General features: G+C 37.9%; 1 protein-coding gene across 5 annotated transcripts in view; it reads left to right on the top strand.

The window, feature by feature from the left end:
• si:ch211-200p22.4 (phosphatidylinositol-binding clathrin assembly protein) overlaps positions 1-18,662 on the top strand; it is a 119,452-nt gene that overhangs the window by 89,627 nt on the left and 11,163 nt on the right. For 2 of the 5 annotated variants that reach the window (XM_059977011.1, XM_059977016.1), the window contains 5 exons: positions 827-924; positions 4,517-4,600; positions 9,451-9,561; positions 13,198-13,332; positions 17,696-17,726. In XM_059977011.1, coding sequence (XP_059832994.1) covers positions 827-924; positions 4,517-4,600; positions 9,451-9,561; positions 13,198-13,332; positions 17,696-17,726 — 459 coding nt within the window. The remainder of the gene's footprint in view (positions 1-826; positions 925-4,516; positions 4,601-9,450; positions 9,562-13,197; positions 13,333-17,695; positions 17,727-18,662) is intronic. The other 3 variants (XM_059977012.1, XM_059977015.1, XM_059977014.1) reach the window with 3 other exon arrangements.

The following is an 18,662-nucleotide window of genomic DNA, read 5'->3' as shown; positions in this document are numbered from 1 at the left end:
ATCTTTGGCACATTGGACTTCATAAATCAGAGTATTGAGTACAGGAATTGGGATGTTATGTTAAGGTTGTATAGATGTTGCTGAGGCCTACTTTGGAGTTTTGTGTTCAGTTCTGGTCATGTACATATAGGAAATATACCAATAAGAGTGCAGAGAAAATTTCAAAGAATGTTGCCAAGACTTGAGTTCCTGAGTTATAGGAAGAGACTGACTAGGTTAGGATTTTATTCTTTGGAGTGCAAGAGAGTAAGGGGAGATTTGATTGAGTCAACAAAATGATGAGGGGTGTAGATGTGGTAAATGCAAGCAGCCTTTTTCAGGACGATTTCTGAGCATGAGTGAAAATAGTTCACTAAAGTATGTGTTGGACTATGAGACCAAGTTTTTCAGACTGTCTTTTTTGTGTTTTCAAAACCAGTTGACTAGATTTGTTACCCGCAGTAGTTCTTGCCCCTTGTTGAACTTTTGGGGGGTGGGGGGGGGGGGGGAGGGGGGTGGCGGTTAGTATTTAATGTTGATAAACCTACCTTTTGGCACATTTCCCAGAGAGGAGATGGGCTTTGAGCACTAGGGTCCCATTTTCTTGAGATCAAAAGTTATGACTGAAGGTAGTGCAAAAAGTGTAAATCTTTGACGATCACTTCTCAATGGATTTAGTATACTGATATAAATTCAAACCAATAAAAGATGCATGGATGTTATTGTTTAGTACTGAGAACGGCTCTCCTGCATTTTGCAGTTTCAATCTAGAAATGTCAGATCAAATTTTTTATGTTGGTATTTTTCATGTATCATTAAATTTGGAATTTTTTGGTTTCTGATACAGTGCACCCAGTCTTTCTGACGATATCTTCAATCTGCAGTCAGTTTTTGTACCAACAGTGCAGAGCACCCCTGAAATATCAAAATCTAATGCTTGGGGAGGTAAGTTGTTCCCATCAACTCAAATAATTATTTTGACACCATCTTCATTTTAATAAAGTATGAATTTGATCAGTTTGTGAATGAACTAAAATCAATAACATGGTTCATTTTACCATATATCTGAAAGAATTCTTGCTGAGCTTACAGTACAGAAAAGTTGAACAAAGACTGCAAACTAGACTTCTAAGGATTTTTCAGCAGAAATGAAACGGGGAGAAAATTAGTGAATGGACAGGAAATTGGAAGACAACCAAGAAGGATTCTGGGTATACATTTTCAGTCAGTAGAAAATAATTATCAGTGTCCTCCGGAGACCTATAATAAGGTTACCTTTTTCATTTTATCAATTATTTAAAAGAAGAAATAAAAAACAAACTTGTATAGTCAAGTTTCCTCACTTGAATTACTCTTTCCTACTATAGTTATGAAAAGGGCATTGTTGGACAAAGAAAATGGACAGAAGTTGTGGTTGAAGTGATCTACTTTGGACTTGTGAATTTTAAAATGCTAAAAATTATGGCTGAGAATACAATAAAGTCTGGGACCAAACAGCATCCCAGCTGTATTTAATGAGAACATGTACTTGTGGATTAGGTACACCACTACTTAAATAATAGCAGCATACGCCTGATGATGTTGAAAGTAGCCCTGATGTTTGTTGTTCACAAGAACAGGACAAAGTCCTACTAATTACTAAATGACAGTCTGCCCTCAGTTATTAACAGAACAGGTGTTCTCAATAGTGATATCAAGCAGTTCTTTCAGTAACTCATGAACCAAGTTTGTGTTTTAGCCAGATTACTTAGCTCCAGACTTCTTCACAACCATGATCCAAACATCGACCAGAGTTGAATTCCAGAGGTGAAGTTACAGTGATTGTCCTTAACATCAGTAAGGAGCTGAATAGCCATCAAAGTAAAAGCACTTTGACGGTCCAAGTTATATTTCGCACAAAGATGGTTGTGGTTGTTGAAGGTTAATTATTTAAGCCAATGGATGACATTTCACAACAAAGTAAAACCATCTACATTGTAGTATCCTCCTCACCAGCCCCCCCCCCCGGCCTTCCCATCAATAATTTGAGGATTGCCATTGAGTCGATATTCAACTGGGTCAGCCACTTAACTTCTCTAGTATTAATGATTGTGCTGTTTTGTATTTTAAGTAAATGGAATGTGCTTTCTTAATTAGTTGTATCGGTTTTTGAAATTTCAGTCCTCCCCACCCCCACCTCTAATATCCTGAATTGCCATCTTCCCTTCTAGCTGAAAAATCATTTTTTTTAAACTTCTGCACATTAACAAATTACTCCATCAAATTAGGGTCATATTATTGGTTATGAGTAGCTGCTCACCACTGACTGTATAAAGCAAAAAAAAATTACAGGGAGTTCACAAACCTGCTAATATTTTGTTCATTCATTCTAAATTCTGAGAATTTGATGACTTCTACGTCCCAAACTCCAAACCAAATTTAGATCCTGTCTCTGTTCACCCTTGCTTGGATTTAGGGTATAGATCTGGTTATGGGTAAGCACTTTATTATATTGTAGATGTACATTTAGAATAGATGAATATAAGCTAAGGTGCTTTTTCTTTGGTAATTAGATTTGTGACTTGTGACTGAAATACTTTGAGATAACATTAATCAGCACAGAAGTGCATATTCTCTACTTAAGCACTTTCAGAGATTGAGCCTTTTGGCCGACAGGTAATTCAAAATTGGACGTGCACTCCTGAATTAATTTTTAAATGTATGGAGTGTTTTCAGGTCACATTGACACTAGCTGATAATACAGTTCACATTTCTGTAGAAACAATGGCACCTAAACTGGTGAAACTAATATTTTAATAATAATTTTCAGATAATTTTAGACAATAAAGTTTTAAGCATCAAGATATCTCTGTGGTTATAAGTAGATGTTAATTTGCTGTGTTGTAATCAAATATTCTATTAGGATAGAATGTGGCTCTATTACATGAAGTAGGTGTAAACTCTTAGGATTATAGCTTTATGCATCAGGTTATTTTTACAGTTAAATGCATTTGAAATCAAGAAGAATTGAGTCTTTTTTTAAAATTTCAAGTGTCAAGGACCATCGACAGACAAAGGTAGAGTCAAATGACAGGTGAAGTAGGGGTTTTGGAGCTATGCTGTGAGTTTAAAAGCCTGTTGTTTTCAAAAGGCAAGGTAAAGATAGATGGATTTAATTTACAGAGCAAGAATGATATATGATTGTTGTGAGAAGTATTTCTTTAGTAGCTTCTATTGATTGTCTAGGAGAGGTTGCGTCATTATTGTCGTTTTATCTTGTTACTATATAGCTGACATTGGTTCCGCTTATTGTTTCTCACTCTCCATCCAATAGACTCCTTTCTGCTTCTGATTATAATACAAACCGTAGCTGGACCTTGTGTTACATTCACATCTTAGCAGTAAATGGAAATTGCCACATTATTTTAATTACTATTAATTCTTGCTAAAACAGGTTCTCATATGTTAACGTGTTGTAATTTAATTGGCTGTTTTGTAATTGTTTTTGCTGTCTCCTTTCACCCTTTGCCATTGTTTTTGGTCTCCAAGCTGTGCTACTCAAATATCTATGTAGGTAGAATTTTTCTTTGCGGCAGGTGTGTATAATAAGACTTGGAAACTCCCAGAGTTTCCACATGAATAATATTAGCAATTTAAACAACTATAGAAGAATCATCATGTAGCTTGTTCAGACATGATATCCTACAAGATGTACAGATATCTAGAACCACATGCTAAGAAATTTAGGTTCCAAAAATGGCCATTTTATTCTTGAATCAATCTATATCAGCAACAAAAACAGATTGAGAGTTTGCCTGAAATGATGGGCAGTTTCAAATTTCCACTGAGGAAGGTCACGCTTCAAGAGTTGTATGAAGGACAAATTATTGCAATAACATGTATTGGCACTTGACTTTCTAGTTGAAGACATATTTGACCTCTATTTATTGGTTGCTCTATCTCCCAATACCACCCCTGCCCCCTCACTTACCTGGCTTGGCCTGCCCATCATCCTTCACCCTTCCTTGGTATATCAATCTCCCACTGACCCCTGTTACACTGCACCCACTTCTCTATTTACTTGCTATTTTCCCTCTTAGTCCTGATAAAGGCATTCAAGTGTTCACAGTTCCTTTCCCCAACAGATGTTTTCCAACCTGCCGAGTTTCTCGTGCAGACTTTGTTGATTGAGTGTCAGTATTTTGACTGAATTAATGCCATTTTTTCAGATTTGCTTGAATTAGGTATGAGGATCAAGGGGAAATTATTTGGTACTAACAAATGGATCATTAGTGTGAATTTTTTTCTCAGTGTTGTATATTCACTTCAGAATGTCCTTCTCAGCTAACAAAGTATATTTAATGTTCAGTTATTTTTTTCTGACATAGGAAGTATAGTGAATAATTTGCCTGTTGCTGACTCTCGAAACAGCATTGTGTCACTGACTGGAAATTATTTTGGTAAAGTTTATTGTGAGTTAAATATTGGCCAAAATAAACCCATTTAGTGAAGTGAGAAAAGTTTAGTACTACACATAATTTTTGTAACTTTTTTCTAGATGTATTCAACTCTTTTGCTGAACCAAGTCCTGCTACATCCACAAAAATTGAACATTTTCCTGAGGTAGACATCTTTGATGCAGGTATCTATTGTGTATAATAAATACAGTGCAGTAATGATAAATCTAGAGCAATATAAAAAATATAGAAATTGTTGTACAGTGAGTGAGTATTTAGCCACTATGCAAGTTTCCAAATGCAGGTGGTCCTACTTCAATCCTATTTCCATATCAAACCAGAGATTTTATCTGTTGATTTCCAGACTTCCTAACTTTTTTTTTAAAAAAGCTGTTATTTTACAGTATAATTGAGATGAAACCTTATCATATTTTTCAAGGAAATAATAGTCTCTAAGTGACAGAATCTTTGACTACTTTTTGAAAATCGAGGGTAGTTTTAATTTTTAGTTCTTGAAGAATGATAAATTTTAGCCTGTCATGATGTGGAGAGTGATGTTAAATATTTTGCTAATTTCATAATAGATTAACTGCAAATTTTAAGCTCTACAGCCATATATTTAATGTCCAAAAATGTAGTCACATATCATACATTTACTAAATTGTCACTTATGAATATGGAAGCTAATTGATGTGTTCTACCCCTTGGGGGAGCACAGACTTTCATAGTAGAGCTCCAAGATACCGAATTTTTTTGATAAAAGAGTCAATGAGAGGAAACTGATCAGAAATTTAAAAGCAAAGGGAGAAATCTAGCGATGTCAAATGTGTCTGTTAGAGTCAGAGGCAGGAGAATTTGTATTGGGGAATAAAGAGAAAAAATGCAAATACAGTTAATGAAGCAAATTAGAGCTAGTAGAAATTTAGTACTAAAGAAGTTTGAGACTGAAAGCTAATAAATCCTAAAGTACTGATGATCGAGATCCCAGAGTTTTTAGAGATGACAGTGAGGATGTTTGTTTTCAAAAATTCTATAGATTTGAGAATGGTGTCTACAGATTTGGGGTTAGCAAACAGGGCTAATAATTTAAGAAAGATAAGCAGAAGGGAGCTACCAGTTTTGTAGGCTAATATATTATTAGGCTAATATGAAGAATGTTATACAGAATGTAGAAGAATTAGATGATTGAGCAGACAGCTGGGATTTATGAAAGGGAAATTATGTTAATCCATTCTTTTGGAGTTACTCTAGGATGTGGCTAATAAAATTATTTGTAGATGTAATGTATACAGATTTTCAATAGGTTAATCAGCAAAGTCAGAGCGCATGGAATTGGGTATAAAATATTGCCTTGTATTGCCTACAGACAAAGGCCAAGAATATAAACAAACAAGTGCCATACTTTGATAGACAGTGACTAGTAGCATACTGTAAGGATCAGTGCTTGGGTCCCAGCTATTCTTAATAAGAACAATTTAACTGAGGAAACCAAATGTCATATTTTCAAGTTTGCTGATCATTCAAATGTACACTAGATTGTGAGTAGAAAGAAGAATATAAAGAAGCGTCAAGAGAGTACCATTAAGCTAAATGAGAGGATTGGGAATACAATATGGGGAAAAAAGAGGTCATCCAAAAAGAGATCTCACAAATGACTTCACAAAGCTGAGAGGAACTGTTTTAATTAGTAACTAATTGGAGTATGTTGATTTTCAAAGGAATCCTTTTTCACAAGTCTCTGAAAGGTATTTAAGAAGGTAAATGCAAAGTTGGTCTTATAGAGGGCTCGAGAAGAGTGAAAATATCACTCCAATTATGTGTGACCACACTGAAATATACAGGTCATTGGGAATGCAATAACGATTCACCAAGTTGTTTGCTGGATGGTGGGTTTAGAATAGAATTGAGTAGACTAAAGCTGTATCCTTTAGAGTTTAGAAGAATGTGAGTGATTCTTACAGGGCTTAACATTGTGCTTATGGGAAAGATGCTTTCCTGGTTGAAGAGTCTAAACCAAGAATTAAAACATGGGATACGCCATTTAAAATTGAGATAGAGAAATTATCTTCATGCAGACAGTCATGAACCTAGACCTCCATCCTAGAGGACTGTCACTGAGTCAAAAGAGAGATCAAGACTAGGGTTCTAGAGTGCAAAAATATTGGGCTAATGCAGAAAAATGGAGCTAACAGAAGATCAGTTACAATCATAGTTAACAATGGAACAGGTTCAAATGAGCCATGTTATATACTCTTCTTTGTAAGTCTTGTGTTAGCCGAATTTCTGGACTTTTCTTCCTTTTTTCGGATCAGACTCTTTCACCTCAAAAGGATCAGCTTCTGTTCTTGAAGTTATTTCTACCCATGACCCCTTTCTTGGTGAGTTGCTTTCCTTTGAAATGTAAATTATCTGCATCTCTTTGTGTTCTCATTGCTTTTTGCCCTTGTGCACTTGTTTCCTCCTGGCTTCTCACCCAGTTAATATTACATGTTTTTTTTTAATGTTTTACTTTTCATCAGGCCTTCTAATGCTTTCCGTTGTGTATTATCTCTTGTTCCACACTGCCTATCCCCACTCTCTTGAACCACAGTCCTTTGCAAACATGCACACAGATATTATATTTCACACAGATATTGTTTTATCTTCTTCCTGTCTTTACCTACTAGCTACCACTCTCCACCCCATCAATCTATTCTTTTCTGGTATGGACAGAAAGTCACCCCCCCCCCCCCCCCTCGGTTATGACAGGATTCTGTTCCTGATTTTGTTCGTGTTCCCAGTCTTCCTTGGCTCAATCCAGCCCCCAGTGCAGTAGCTTAGAGCTTGGGGATGTGGAGAAGGAAAGGAGACATGTATAAGTGTCCTATCTGTACCTACAGCTCTACAGCAATTGGCAAATTTATCCTGCCAGTTTCCCAGGCATGCTCTTGATATGTTCAGGTTGTCCACAAGTTGAATGTTCATGACCTAGAGAGAACCTGTACCTAGAAATATTCTTTTCCATCCATCTCCTGCATGCTTACTCTAATAAATCTTAATGGGGAGAAACTGTTTGAATCATTTTCTCATTTCTCTCCTCCTAATTTGAACACATCTTCTCAAGTGCTCAGAGTTTACGTTTACATAGAAAACCTACAGCACAATACAGGCTCTTAGGCCCACAATGCTGCACTGTTTTAGTTGGATTTCTTAACTTTTTGATTACCAGAAGCTGCTTCACATATTCAACACATCTTTCCCTTTGACCCTAAACAATAAAGATTTTTTCCTTTATTTTTGCTTTTATGTACTGTCCATAAATTCATTTCTTAGTGGCCAGAAATGGATGCATTACTTAAGTGTCAAATTGGTTTTAAAATAGTCTGGAATTTGAGCGTTTAGAAGACCTAAGAGTTGTCTGATGACAGTTGATGTCACTTGCAGAGGAAAAATTACAGTTACAAGATTGGGTTTGGTTGCAGAGGGATGTATTTGAAAAGTTCAAAGTGGCTTGTGAGGTACCATATCTGAATTGGGTGTTTTATAATGTTATAGTGTAACCTACAGGTACAAATTACATAATTGAACAGGGTTAAAATTGTAGAGCTAAACACCAAATGGAAAAGGAAAATTGGAAATCATTTTATAATTTATTGTAGGAAGTGTTGGATGGGATTTGGGGAGTAAAACTATGTTCTGTGGTTCGTATTCTCTCTGTTCATGAAAGCCAAAAACTGAATTTAATCAGCTTACTCCCAGTTCTCAGAACTTGTCTTATAATTTTATAGATGGTTATTCAACTATCTTTAAAATGTTTTTCTGCCTCTATCATCTGTTTTGGTGGTGAGCTGCAGGCCAATGACCAGATGATTTTTTTTCTCAATTCACCTTTAATCATAGTCATTAGTATGGAAACCAACACACTGGCACACCAAGTCCACACCAAATGGCAAGTATCCATTTACACTAACCCTGTACTAATCCCATTTTTATCAGTTCTTCTCATATTCCAACCATATTCTGGCACTACACTTGCCTGTACACGGTGGTCAATTACAATCAACACTTGGACACTTGGCAACACACAGGGAACCTATACCTTTCAGGAAGAATCTGTAAGCTCCACACTGATAGATCGATTCAATACTATGAGTTAGTGGCTCAATTACAACACTGCACCACACTGCTATCCTATTAACCTACCAATTAACTTGATTCTGTGCCCCCCCCCCCCCAATTATTGATCCCCTCTGCTTGGAGGAAAAGGTTTCTGTTTTCCCTGTCCAATCCACTCATAATGTTTTTAAACTTGGTAAACTAGCCCCTCAGTATCCCTTGATCCTAACAGCCCAAGATTAGTCAGTTAGATCCACAGGTATCAGATTTCATAATCGGAGGTTTAGAAATCACCAACTACATATATCTAATTGGAAAGTACATGATGGAGCATTGGGTGCATACAAGGTACTTTGTTAAAAATTTATGTTGCCATGATTATTTCTGGAGAACTGAGGTTGGATGACACCGGATTTTCAGATTTGGAGTCAAGAAGATCGTATGTGATCCCCTTTTGGAATAATGTACATAGTCCTCTTTGGAAACAATTAATATTGAAAAGAAGGTGTATTTGTATCGTCATACAGATTACAGATCAACCAGAGCAATGCTGTAACAAGAAAAATAAGTTAGGAAAAGAACAAGGTTTTGAATTGGAGTTTTTAATATTACTGTCAGTTCATTTAACTAGCAATTCTGCAAGTTATTTGTTCATGCCTCATTGTGCACTTTGAAATGGTACTGTGTTAGAGGTATACTCTTTTGGATGTATAAAATACTACGTCTCATTGATGATGACCAGAGAATTTTAACAGACATCAATGAATGCCTTCAAAATAAGTCAAAATACTGGCTTAATTGGTGTTTGTGGAATTATGTAAAGACCGTACCATTTCAAAAGTAATTTTTATAAACCATTTTGGGATATCTAATATATGTACAGTAGCTCTTCCCTTTGTTTTCTGAATCACTCATTGGATCAAACTTTTATTTTTCCTAGGTTTTGCTCCTCAACCTGTTCCTCAGATGATTGCTCCAACACCAATGAATGTGGACTTCGATTCGGTGTTTGGATCCAAGTTGGGTGCCAATGATGCCCAGAATGCAAGCGGTAACAACAAGTCCTTAGTTGCTTTAATCATATTAAATATTTCCTATATGTCAGAAACTGTTACAGCATTTTCTGTTATAATGTTGTTATTATATACTTAAGCAAAGCTAATTTTTTTAAGGCTTTGCAGTTTAACCTTTCCCCCAATCAAGATGCACAACGTTCTTCATTCTCTGGAAAGGGAAATTGTCCTGACAACTATCAAAAAAATTAACCTACATATTCACCTGTTAATCATTCAGTTTTTTTTTCTATATGTGGTATGCTACCTGGGGACATCTGGTAGTTGCCATTATGCATTCCAGTCATAGAAATGCCCGAGGACCTTATTTTTAGTGCACCTTAAAATAAATTATTTGGAGTATTTTTTGTGGTTTATTTCTAACAACTTTAAATTTCCACTCAGTATACAGTGATGCTAAACTAACAGCAAGAGAGAGTAAATGGGCTATTTAGTCCCAAAGCCTGATCCACTGTATATTGCATTCAAGTTGAATAATCAGATTCTCTAATGAAATTCTTAATAAGTTGATTGAATACCTTCTGGTCATCAGAAATCAATCAATCGTAGGGTATAAAATTAAGAATTGGCTAAGCATCAATTACCATTGTGTTGTAGAGGTGTTTCTACCTTCACTTTATTTAAATAGGCTACACTGCGAAGTCTTAAAAGAATTCTTTCGGAAAATGAGTATTGGATTTTTCTGCTATCTTTGGAGCTTCTTGCCTATTGAGCATTGTCTGCATTGACATTGATTCAGCTTTCTTATTACTCATTCTGTTTACATGCTTCCATTTTGACCTGGTGTCTTCCTGCTAACTGAATGGTGAGTTGGATTTCATTGCTTGACTGAGTAAAATCTGCTAACTAGAGATCATATTTATTTTTACACACACTTATAAGTATGGGCATATCTTTGTGTCTGTTTCTAAATGTGCCTGATCACGCCTGCTTCTGATTTTGTCAGTCTTTTCAGTAAAAGTTCAAAGTGAATTTCTTAACAAAGTACAGATATATCACCATATACTACCCTGTGATTATTTTACTTGCGAACATTCACATTAAGTACCGTAAATTCCGGACTATAAGCCGCTACTTTTTTCCCCATGCTTTGAACACTGCGGCCTATACTACTGTGCGGCTAATGCATGTTTTTTTTCATGCCGCCAAAAACATTTTGCCCCGTAACAGTAGACCAATAAAATTGATGAGTAGTTCACAGAGGTCCAATGAAATTGTACGATAAATCAAGTGCACTTTCACAATTAAATTATTGTAAATCAGTCATTTGTACTCACCCTCATCAACATGGAAAACACTCAAAGAAAAGCATATGATGCAGCTTTTAAGTTAAAGGCGATCAATCTGGCAGTTGAAGAAGGAAATCGAGCTGCTGCACATAATCTTGGCATAAATGAATCGATGGTGAGACGGTGGAGACGCCAGCGTGAAGAACTGACTCAATGCAAAAAGACGACAAAAGCTTTCAGAGGTAATCATAGCAGATGGCCCGAACTTGAAAACTTTCTTGAAGACTGGGTTAACACACAGAGAGCAGGCGGCTGTGGTGTTTCCACCGTGCAGATCAGACTGAAGGCTAAAGCAATCGCCACCAAAATGAAAATCGAAGATTTTAGAGGTGGGCCATCGTGGTGTTTTAGATTTATGAGACGAAAAGGCTTGTCCGTCAGGGTACGCACGACTCTGTGTCAGCAGCTCCCTCCCGACCATGTGGAAAAACTTGCTAACTTCCGCACATTCTCTCAAATAAAGATAGCGGAGAATTCCATCGGGCCAGATGATATCATAGATATGGATGAAGTACCTTCGACGTTTGACCTGTCTCTCACTCGGACTGTTAATAAAAAAGGTGACTCGTCCATCACACTGAAAACAAGTGGCCACGAGAGAACGCATTTTACTTGTGTTCTGAGCTGCATAGCATCCGGACTAAAGCTTCCACCGATAGTGATTTTTAAGCGGCTGACAATGAAAGTTCAGTGAAAGCTGCCATCAAAAGTACAAACTCAATTCCAGCTGTGATTCCTGGGGGCACCACGAAGTATTTGCAGCCACTGGACATCAGCGTGAACCGGGCATTTAAAGTGGCGCTGCGCATTGAGTGGGAGGCTTGGATGACGAGCGGCGAGAAATCCTTTACCAAAACAGGACGCATGCGAAGAGCATCTTTAACTCAAGTCTGCCAGTGGATCCTAAATGATCCACGGCAGTGGAGCCGTGTCACAACGTCCATCATCACCAACGGGTTTCGAAAGGCTGGACTGCTGCGTGATGAAGAGGACCGCGTGTGCTCAAGTGAGAGCGACAACGAAGAGACTGAAATGAGTGACGAGATCCTGAGGTTGTTCAATTCTGACACTGAAGAAGAGGACTTTGATGGTTTTAGTGCGCAGGAGGAAGATGAAGAAGGCGATCAATAACTTTTCCTGGTAGGCTGCAGTATATATATTTTTTTTACCAGTCGTTAGGAGATATTGGAATGTTGTTCATGCACTGTTCAGTAAAAAAGTATACGCAACGTAATTTGTGTGTTACCGATACGTATGTATATTTAAAAGTAGCTGTGTTACAGGCACTGTTCGAAAAAAAGCATTTGCAATATGTATTTGTTTATGTTACCATACGGATTTAATTAAAAGTTAAAAAATCCTCACGTGTAATATCTTTCTGTGTAAATATCTCATATTACAACGTGGGACACCTGCGGCTTAAAATCCGGTGCGGCCTGTACAAGTACAAAATTGATTTTCTTTCTAAAATTAGAGCGTGTGGCTTTTAATCAGGTGCGCTCTGTAGTCCGGAATGTACGGTACATAGAAACACAGTAGAATCAATGAAAATTTGCACACAAAGGCAGACAACCATTGTTCAAAAGACAACAAATTGTGCAAAAAGAAAAAAATATATAATAAATAAATATTGAGAACAGGTATTGTGGTGTTCTGGAATGTGAGTCCATAGGTTGCAGTGTGGAACCTAAGGGTCCTGTACCTCCTTCCTGATGGTAGGAGCAAGAAGAGAGCATGACCTGGGTGGTGGGGTCCCTGATCATGGATGGCGCTTTCCTGTGGCGGCGCTCAGTATAGATTTGCTCAATGGTGAGGAGGTCTTCACCAATGATGGACTGGGCTATATCCACTACTTTTTGTAGGTCAGTGTACTTTAGTCAGTATCTTGCAGTAAACATAAAATCATCTTGTTTTGATACAATACTTATGCTATTACAAAACATCCCAAGGAACTTCACAAAGCTTGTATGTGGAGACACAAAAACATGTAAAAGAGATGGCCAAAAATGTAGACAAGTTTATTAAAGAATATATTTAGTATTTTTAGATTAAGATAAAATTATGCCAGCTTTTACCCTTGCATTTCAACTATAGTTACAAATGAGTTAAGTTATCACTGACTTCACTCAAAGAATACTTTTGCTTTCTATTAGGTAGCAAAGCAGTTTGAGGAGTAATTTTACATTTCCCTAAAACATGAGGAACTCATATGCATCACAAAATTCCTCAATAACTTAGAAAAAATAGATAATTTTACTTTGGATGATATTACAAATCTTTTAGAAGATTGTTTTAATCTTCTAATTCTGTTTATTTTCTTGCTAGGTTTTGGTCAACCAGGTGAAATGTTGATGCCAACTCTCCTTGCCAAAAATCAGACAGCACCACCATCAATGAGCCAACAGAATAACAAGCTATTAGCAACGGACTTGGATTCATCCCTCGCTAACCTTGTGGGCAGTATGTATATAAGAACACAATAGCCTGTGTTATTTAGCAAGTGAATTTCTTTTATAAAAGTAGTACTTCAAAGTTTTAGAGTTCTACATAAATTTATTATCAAAAGTACATGGATGTCACCATATACAGAGCCTATAAAAGGTATTAACCCCCTTGGAAGTTTTCATGTGTTATTGCTTAAAACATTGAATCACAGTGGATTTAATTTGGCTTTTTTTGACAGTGATCAACAGAAAAAAACAATTTTGTGTCAAAGTGAAAAGCGATCTCCACAAAGTGATCTAAATTAATTCAAATATAAAACATAAAATAATTGATTGCTTAAGTATTCACCCCCTTTAATATGACATACCAAATCATCACTGGTGCAGCCAGTTGGTTTTAGAAGTCACATTATTAATTAAATGGAGATCACCATGTGCAGTCAAGGTGTTACAACTGTAGTAAAGATACACTTGTATCTGGAAGGTCCGACTGCTTGTGAGTCAGTATCCTGGCAAAAACTACATCATGAAGACAAAAAAACACTCCAAGCAACTCCGCAATAATGTTATTGAGAAGCACGAGTCAGGAGATGGATACAAGAAACTTCCAAGTCACTGAATATCCTTTGAAGTACAGTTAAGTCGATCATTAAGAAATGGAAAGAATATGGCATAGCTCTAAATCTGCCTAGAGCAGGCCACCCTCAAAAACTGAGTGACCGTGCAAGAAAGTGATGGAGGCTACCAAGAGACCTATGACTCTGAAGTCAGCTGGAAGAAAGTTCTATGGTCTAATGAAACCAAAATGGGCTTTTTGGCCATCAGACTTAATGCTGTGTTTGGCAAAAGCCAAACACCACACATCATCAAAATTACACCATCTCTACCACGTAAAATAGTGGTGGCTGCTTCATACTCTGGGGATGGTTCACTGCAGTAAGTCCTGGAAGGTTTGTAAAGGTACAGGGTAAAATGAATGCAGGCAAACTACAGGGAAATCATGGAAGAAAACCTGATGCAGTCTGCAAAAGAGCTGCGGCTTGGGAGAAAATTAGTTTTCCAGCCATACAATGACCCCAAGCATGAAGCCAAAGCTACACAGGAATAGCTTAGAAACAACAAAGTTAATGTCCTGGAATGGCCAAGTCAGAGCCCAGACCTCAATCCAATTGAGAACTTGTGGCTGGACCTGAAAAAGGCTGGTCACTCATGATCCCCATGCAATTTGACAGAGTAGTTGTATAAAGAAGAATGGGGGGAAATTGCAGTGTCCAGATGTGCAAAGCTGATATGTTTCATCAGTAACCTCTCAAAACACTTTATCACTGTGGATGCAAGTGCTAGTGGACAATAGATATTAAGGCAGGTTACCACATTCTTCTTAGGCACCAGTATAATTGAAGCTTGCTTGAAGCAGGTGGGTACCTCAGACTGCTGAAGCAAGAGGTTAAAGATGTCGATGAACCCTCCAGACAACTGATCAGCACAGGTCTTTCGCACTGGGCCAGTTATCCCATCTGGACTGGATGCTTTCTGTGGGTTCACTCTCCTGAAGGATGCTGTCATGTCAGCCTCATGCACTGAAATAATAAGATCATCAGAGAGAGTTTGTGATGGCTCCTCCATGTTTCGATGATCAAAGCAACCATGGAAGGCTTTGAGCTCGTCTGGAAGTGATGCTCTTTTGTCACCTACAGTATGTCGCTTGCTGTCACTTTGTAAGTGGTGTTAACATTCAAGCCCTGCCACAGCTGACAAGCATCCTTCATTGATTAAAGTTTAGTCTGTGAAATAGCTTTCCAGAGATCGTACCTGGACCTCTTGTAACTTTCTTAATCACCAGACCTAAGTGCTTCTGATCGAGCCCACAGCAGATTGCAGAACTCCCGGTTCATCTCTGGCTTTGGTTTGGGCATGACTCTGAATGATTTTGTAGGGACACACTTGTGTTCAATTGTTTTAATAAAGTCCATGACAACTGTGGTGTAGTCACTCAGATCCACAGATGACTCTTTGAATGCGCCCAGTGCACCAACTTGAAGCAATCCCGTAGCTGCTCCTCTGCCTTCTGCAACCCATTATTCTTCAGCTTCTGCCAGTATGCAGGTAGGTATGTAGTCAAGAGATCAGATTTCCCAAAATGTAGTCTGGGCATGGAACAGCAGGCATTCTCTATTTTAGTTTAGCAATGGTCTAATGTGTTGGTGCTACAGGTTTATTGCTGATGGTAATTGGGCAGGGACTTCTTCAAATAAGCCTGATTGAAATCAGTGACAATGATATGAAAGGTGCTGGGTAGACAGTTTCTTGTTTGGTGACAGCATCGTGCAGGTCACAGTTTAAGGATAAAGGGGAAGCCTTTTAGGACCAAGATGAGGAAAAACTTCTTCACACAGAGTGGTGAATCTGTGGAACTCTCTGCCACAGGAAACAGTTGAGGCCGGTTCATTGGCTATATTTAAGAGGAAGTTAGATATGGCCCTTGTGGCTAAAGGGATCGGGGGTATGGAGGGAAAGCAGGTACAGGGTTTTGAGTTGGATGATCAGCCATGATCATACTGAATGGCGGTGCAGGCTCGAAGGGCTAAATGGCCTACTCCTGCACCTATTTTCTATGTTTCTATCTCAGGTGCTTGGTTATAGTATGCTGCCGGTGGTATGTAAACTGTAGTCAGGATCACAGAGGAGAGCTCTCCTGGTAAATAGAACGGCCTGCATTTGATTATTATGTGTTCAAGATTGGGGGAGTATGAGCACGACAAAACCGCCACATTGGAGCACCACAGAGAGTTAAAGATGAAGCACAGGCCTTCACCTTTTGCCTTTTCCAAATCAGTAGTTTGGTCTATTCTGTGCATCAAGAAGCTTTCGGGTCTAAAAGCTGTATCTGGCATGTCTCGATATCTAACAGAACACAATTTCTCATTTCCCTTTGATATGGCAATCTTGCCCTCAGTTCATCAATTTTGTTCTCTAGCAAGTGCTCATTTGCTAATGAGATGCTGGGTAGAGGGGGCTTCATCACTCTGTGTTTCAGTCTGATTTGGTGTTCCCCCACCCCCCTGCTTTGCCTCCGGCCATGGCACTGAACCTTGATGCTGAAAATAAAATGTGCAGATGTTGAAAACTTGAAATAAAAACTAGCAAAGCTCAGCAAGTCAGGCAGCATCCCTGGATAGAAAAATGGTGTTTCATATCAAAAACTCTTCATCAGAACTGAGGAAATAAACAAATAAGTTAATTTTAAGTCGTAGAGAGGGTTGGGAATGAATGGGACAAATGGGGGGGGGGGGGGGAGAAAACTCAGATGAGGCCAGTGTAGCTGGGGAGATTCTTTAATTCAAAGATATAAAATTAACTGCAAAATATTGGTACTTGAGGACTTCAGACAAAACTGCCACATGCCCCTTTGCAAAACTCTTTATGGCAATTTTTTTTTGTGAGGGAAATTGCAATCAAATCTATTAAAAAAACAAAACCTGCTTTTGTATAGCATCTTTAGAATAGCTTTAAGTACTTCCTAAATAGTATTTTGCTTCTAAATTATTGTTACGGGATAGATCTTAGCCCATTAAGCCCAGCGTAATAGTTTCTACTGACAGAAAAAGGGGTAAAGGTGGCACCTTGAAACCAACAGATGGAGCTTGTCAGCTGTGGTTGGCAGGTGTGGAGAACGAGAGCTGATCTCAAACCTCTGATGCCCTGTGGCTATACCCACGCATGGGGAAAGCTTTACGAATAAACCCCAAGGCAGTTCTATGTTGAGTTCAACGCTGACTGGCAACTCCTGTGATAACACTGGTGCCAGTCTGTATTGGTCTCTGTCATTCCTTTGAATTCATCAGCTGTGTGGAGAGGAGAAGCCTACTATGTGGGCACAGCTTGCTCTTTATATTGTACTACCCTGGCTTGTGTATCATAGATAGCTGGGACACAGCATCCATGGTTGGCCCCGACCAATGGAGGGCCTCGAGTTAGATCAGCTAAATTCGACAAGATCCCACAAATAGCCATACAATAATCTATGTCATTACTGATGATTTGAGGGGGGAAAAGGTTATTAATTAGAGCACCAAACAATAGCAGAACAGTCCTGAATTGTGCTTTGGACTTTATTGAATTTATTCAAACTAGGGGTCAGTTTACAATTTCTTTCAAAAGTTCAGAACTAAGTGATTAATTTTAGATCATTTTTGATATCTTGAAATGAGCCTCGAGTACATAGCTGTGTAAAGAAATCAAGCTTGCTTTCTTTGTATTTCTTTAAGTAAAAATAAAACTGCCTGGTATATCCACATTTTCACTGCCTCTGTTCTGTGGTACTGATCAAGACCATAATTGACTATTGAAGTTCCATTCACTTTTCCTTCTTTTCATAGATTTGAATTTCGGAGGAACCCCAATGAAAAAGTAAGGATTTTAATATTAAATGTTATTGGTTCAGGAATTGGAAATTAACTGAGGAAATAGGGAGTAGATTTGGTGTTAGTTAAAAGGGTATCTACCACAGTGGGAAATATTTCAAATGGAGACCTCAAAGACTGATGCAGGAATCTGCAGCAACAAATTGCTGGAGGAATTTGATGGGTCAAGTAGTATCTGTACAAAGAAATGGACAGATGACATTTTGAGTCAAAAACCTTTATTTGAACTGACAATGTAGAGGGGAGTAGCCAATATAAAGAGGTGGAACAAGAGCTGGCAAGTGATAAATGGATCAATTCAGGTGTGGAGGGAAAGGTGGAAATATAAAATTGTTTGGATTATTATTATTTGACCTCATTAGAAACTGAACTAAACAGGAAAGGTGTAGAGGAGAAGGGATGAAGGGACGAAAAAACTCACATGCAACATATTCCTTGATTGAAACTTAAACTCAGTGTATTGGAATTTCTAACATCTTTTGGCATGCTGTTGACTCCAAAGGTACTTTGATTTTTCTATCATCCTCTCACCGTCTGTAAATTGCTGTCTTCCCTATCACTGACATTGTCAGTCTCCATATCAGTTCATCCTTGCCATTAACTGGTAGGGAAATAAGAGTTTCATCCTTAATATCCAAAATAGTTTCTATATTGCATGTATTTTTTTCAAATCTCATTTTATGTAAATGAACCACTTTGATTTTGGTTATGGGTACATATTGGAACAGTTAAATTGAAAGTAATTAACACTTAAAATATTCATATTTTGAGTAAATTCTGCATTGAAACCTCTTAACTGAAGTTCAGAGAAATTTAAATCCATTTTGAAGATTTGTTTATTTATTAATCATATTACAGTGAAATGTGTCAGCCAACACAATCTGAATATGTGCTGGGGGCAGGCTGCAAGTGTCGCCATACA

The sequence above is a fragment of the Hypanus sabinus genome, chromosome 8, assembly GCF_030144855.1.
Source record: "Hypanus sabinus isolate sHypSab1 chromosome 8, sHypSab1.hap1, whole genome shotgun sequence".
NCBI lineage: Eukaryota > Metazoa > Chordata > Chondrichthyes > Myliobatiformes > Dasyatidae > Hypanus > Hypanus sabinus.
This window is presented reverse-complemented; position numbering and strand designations above follow the sequence as displayed.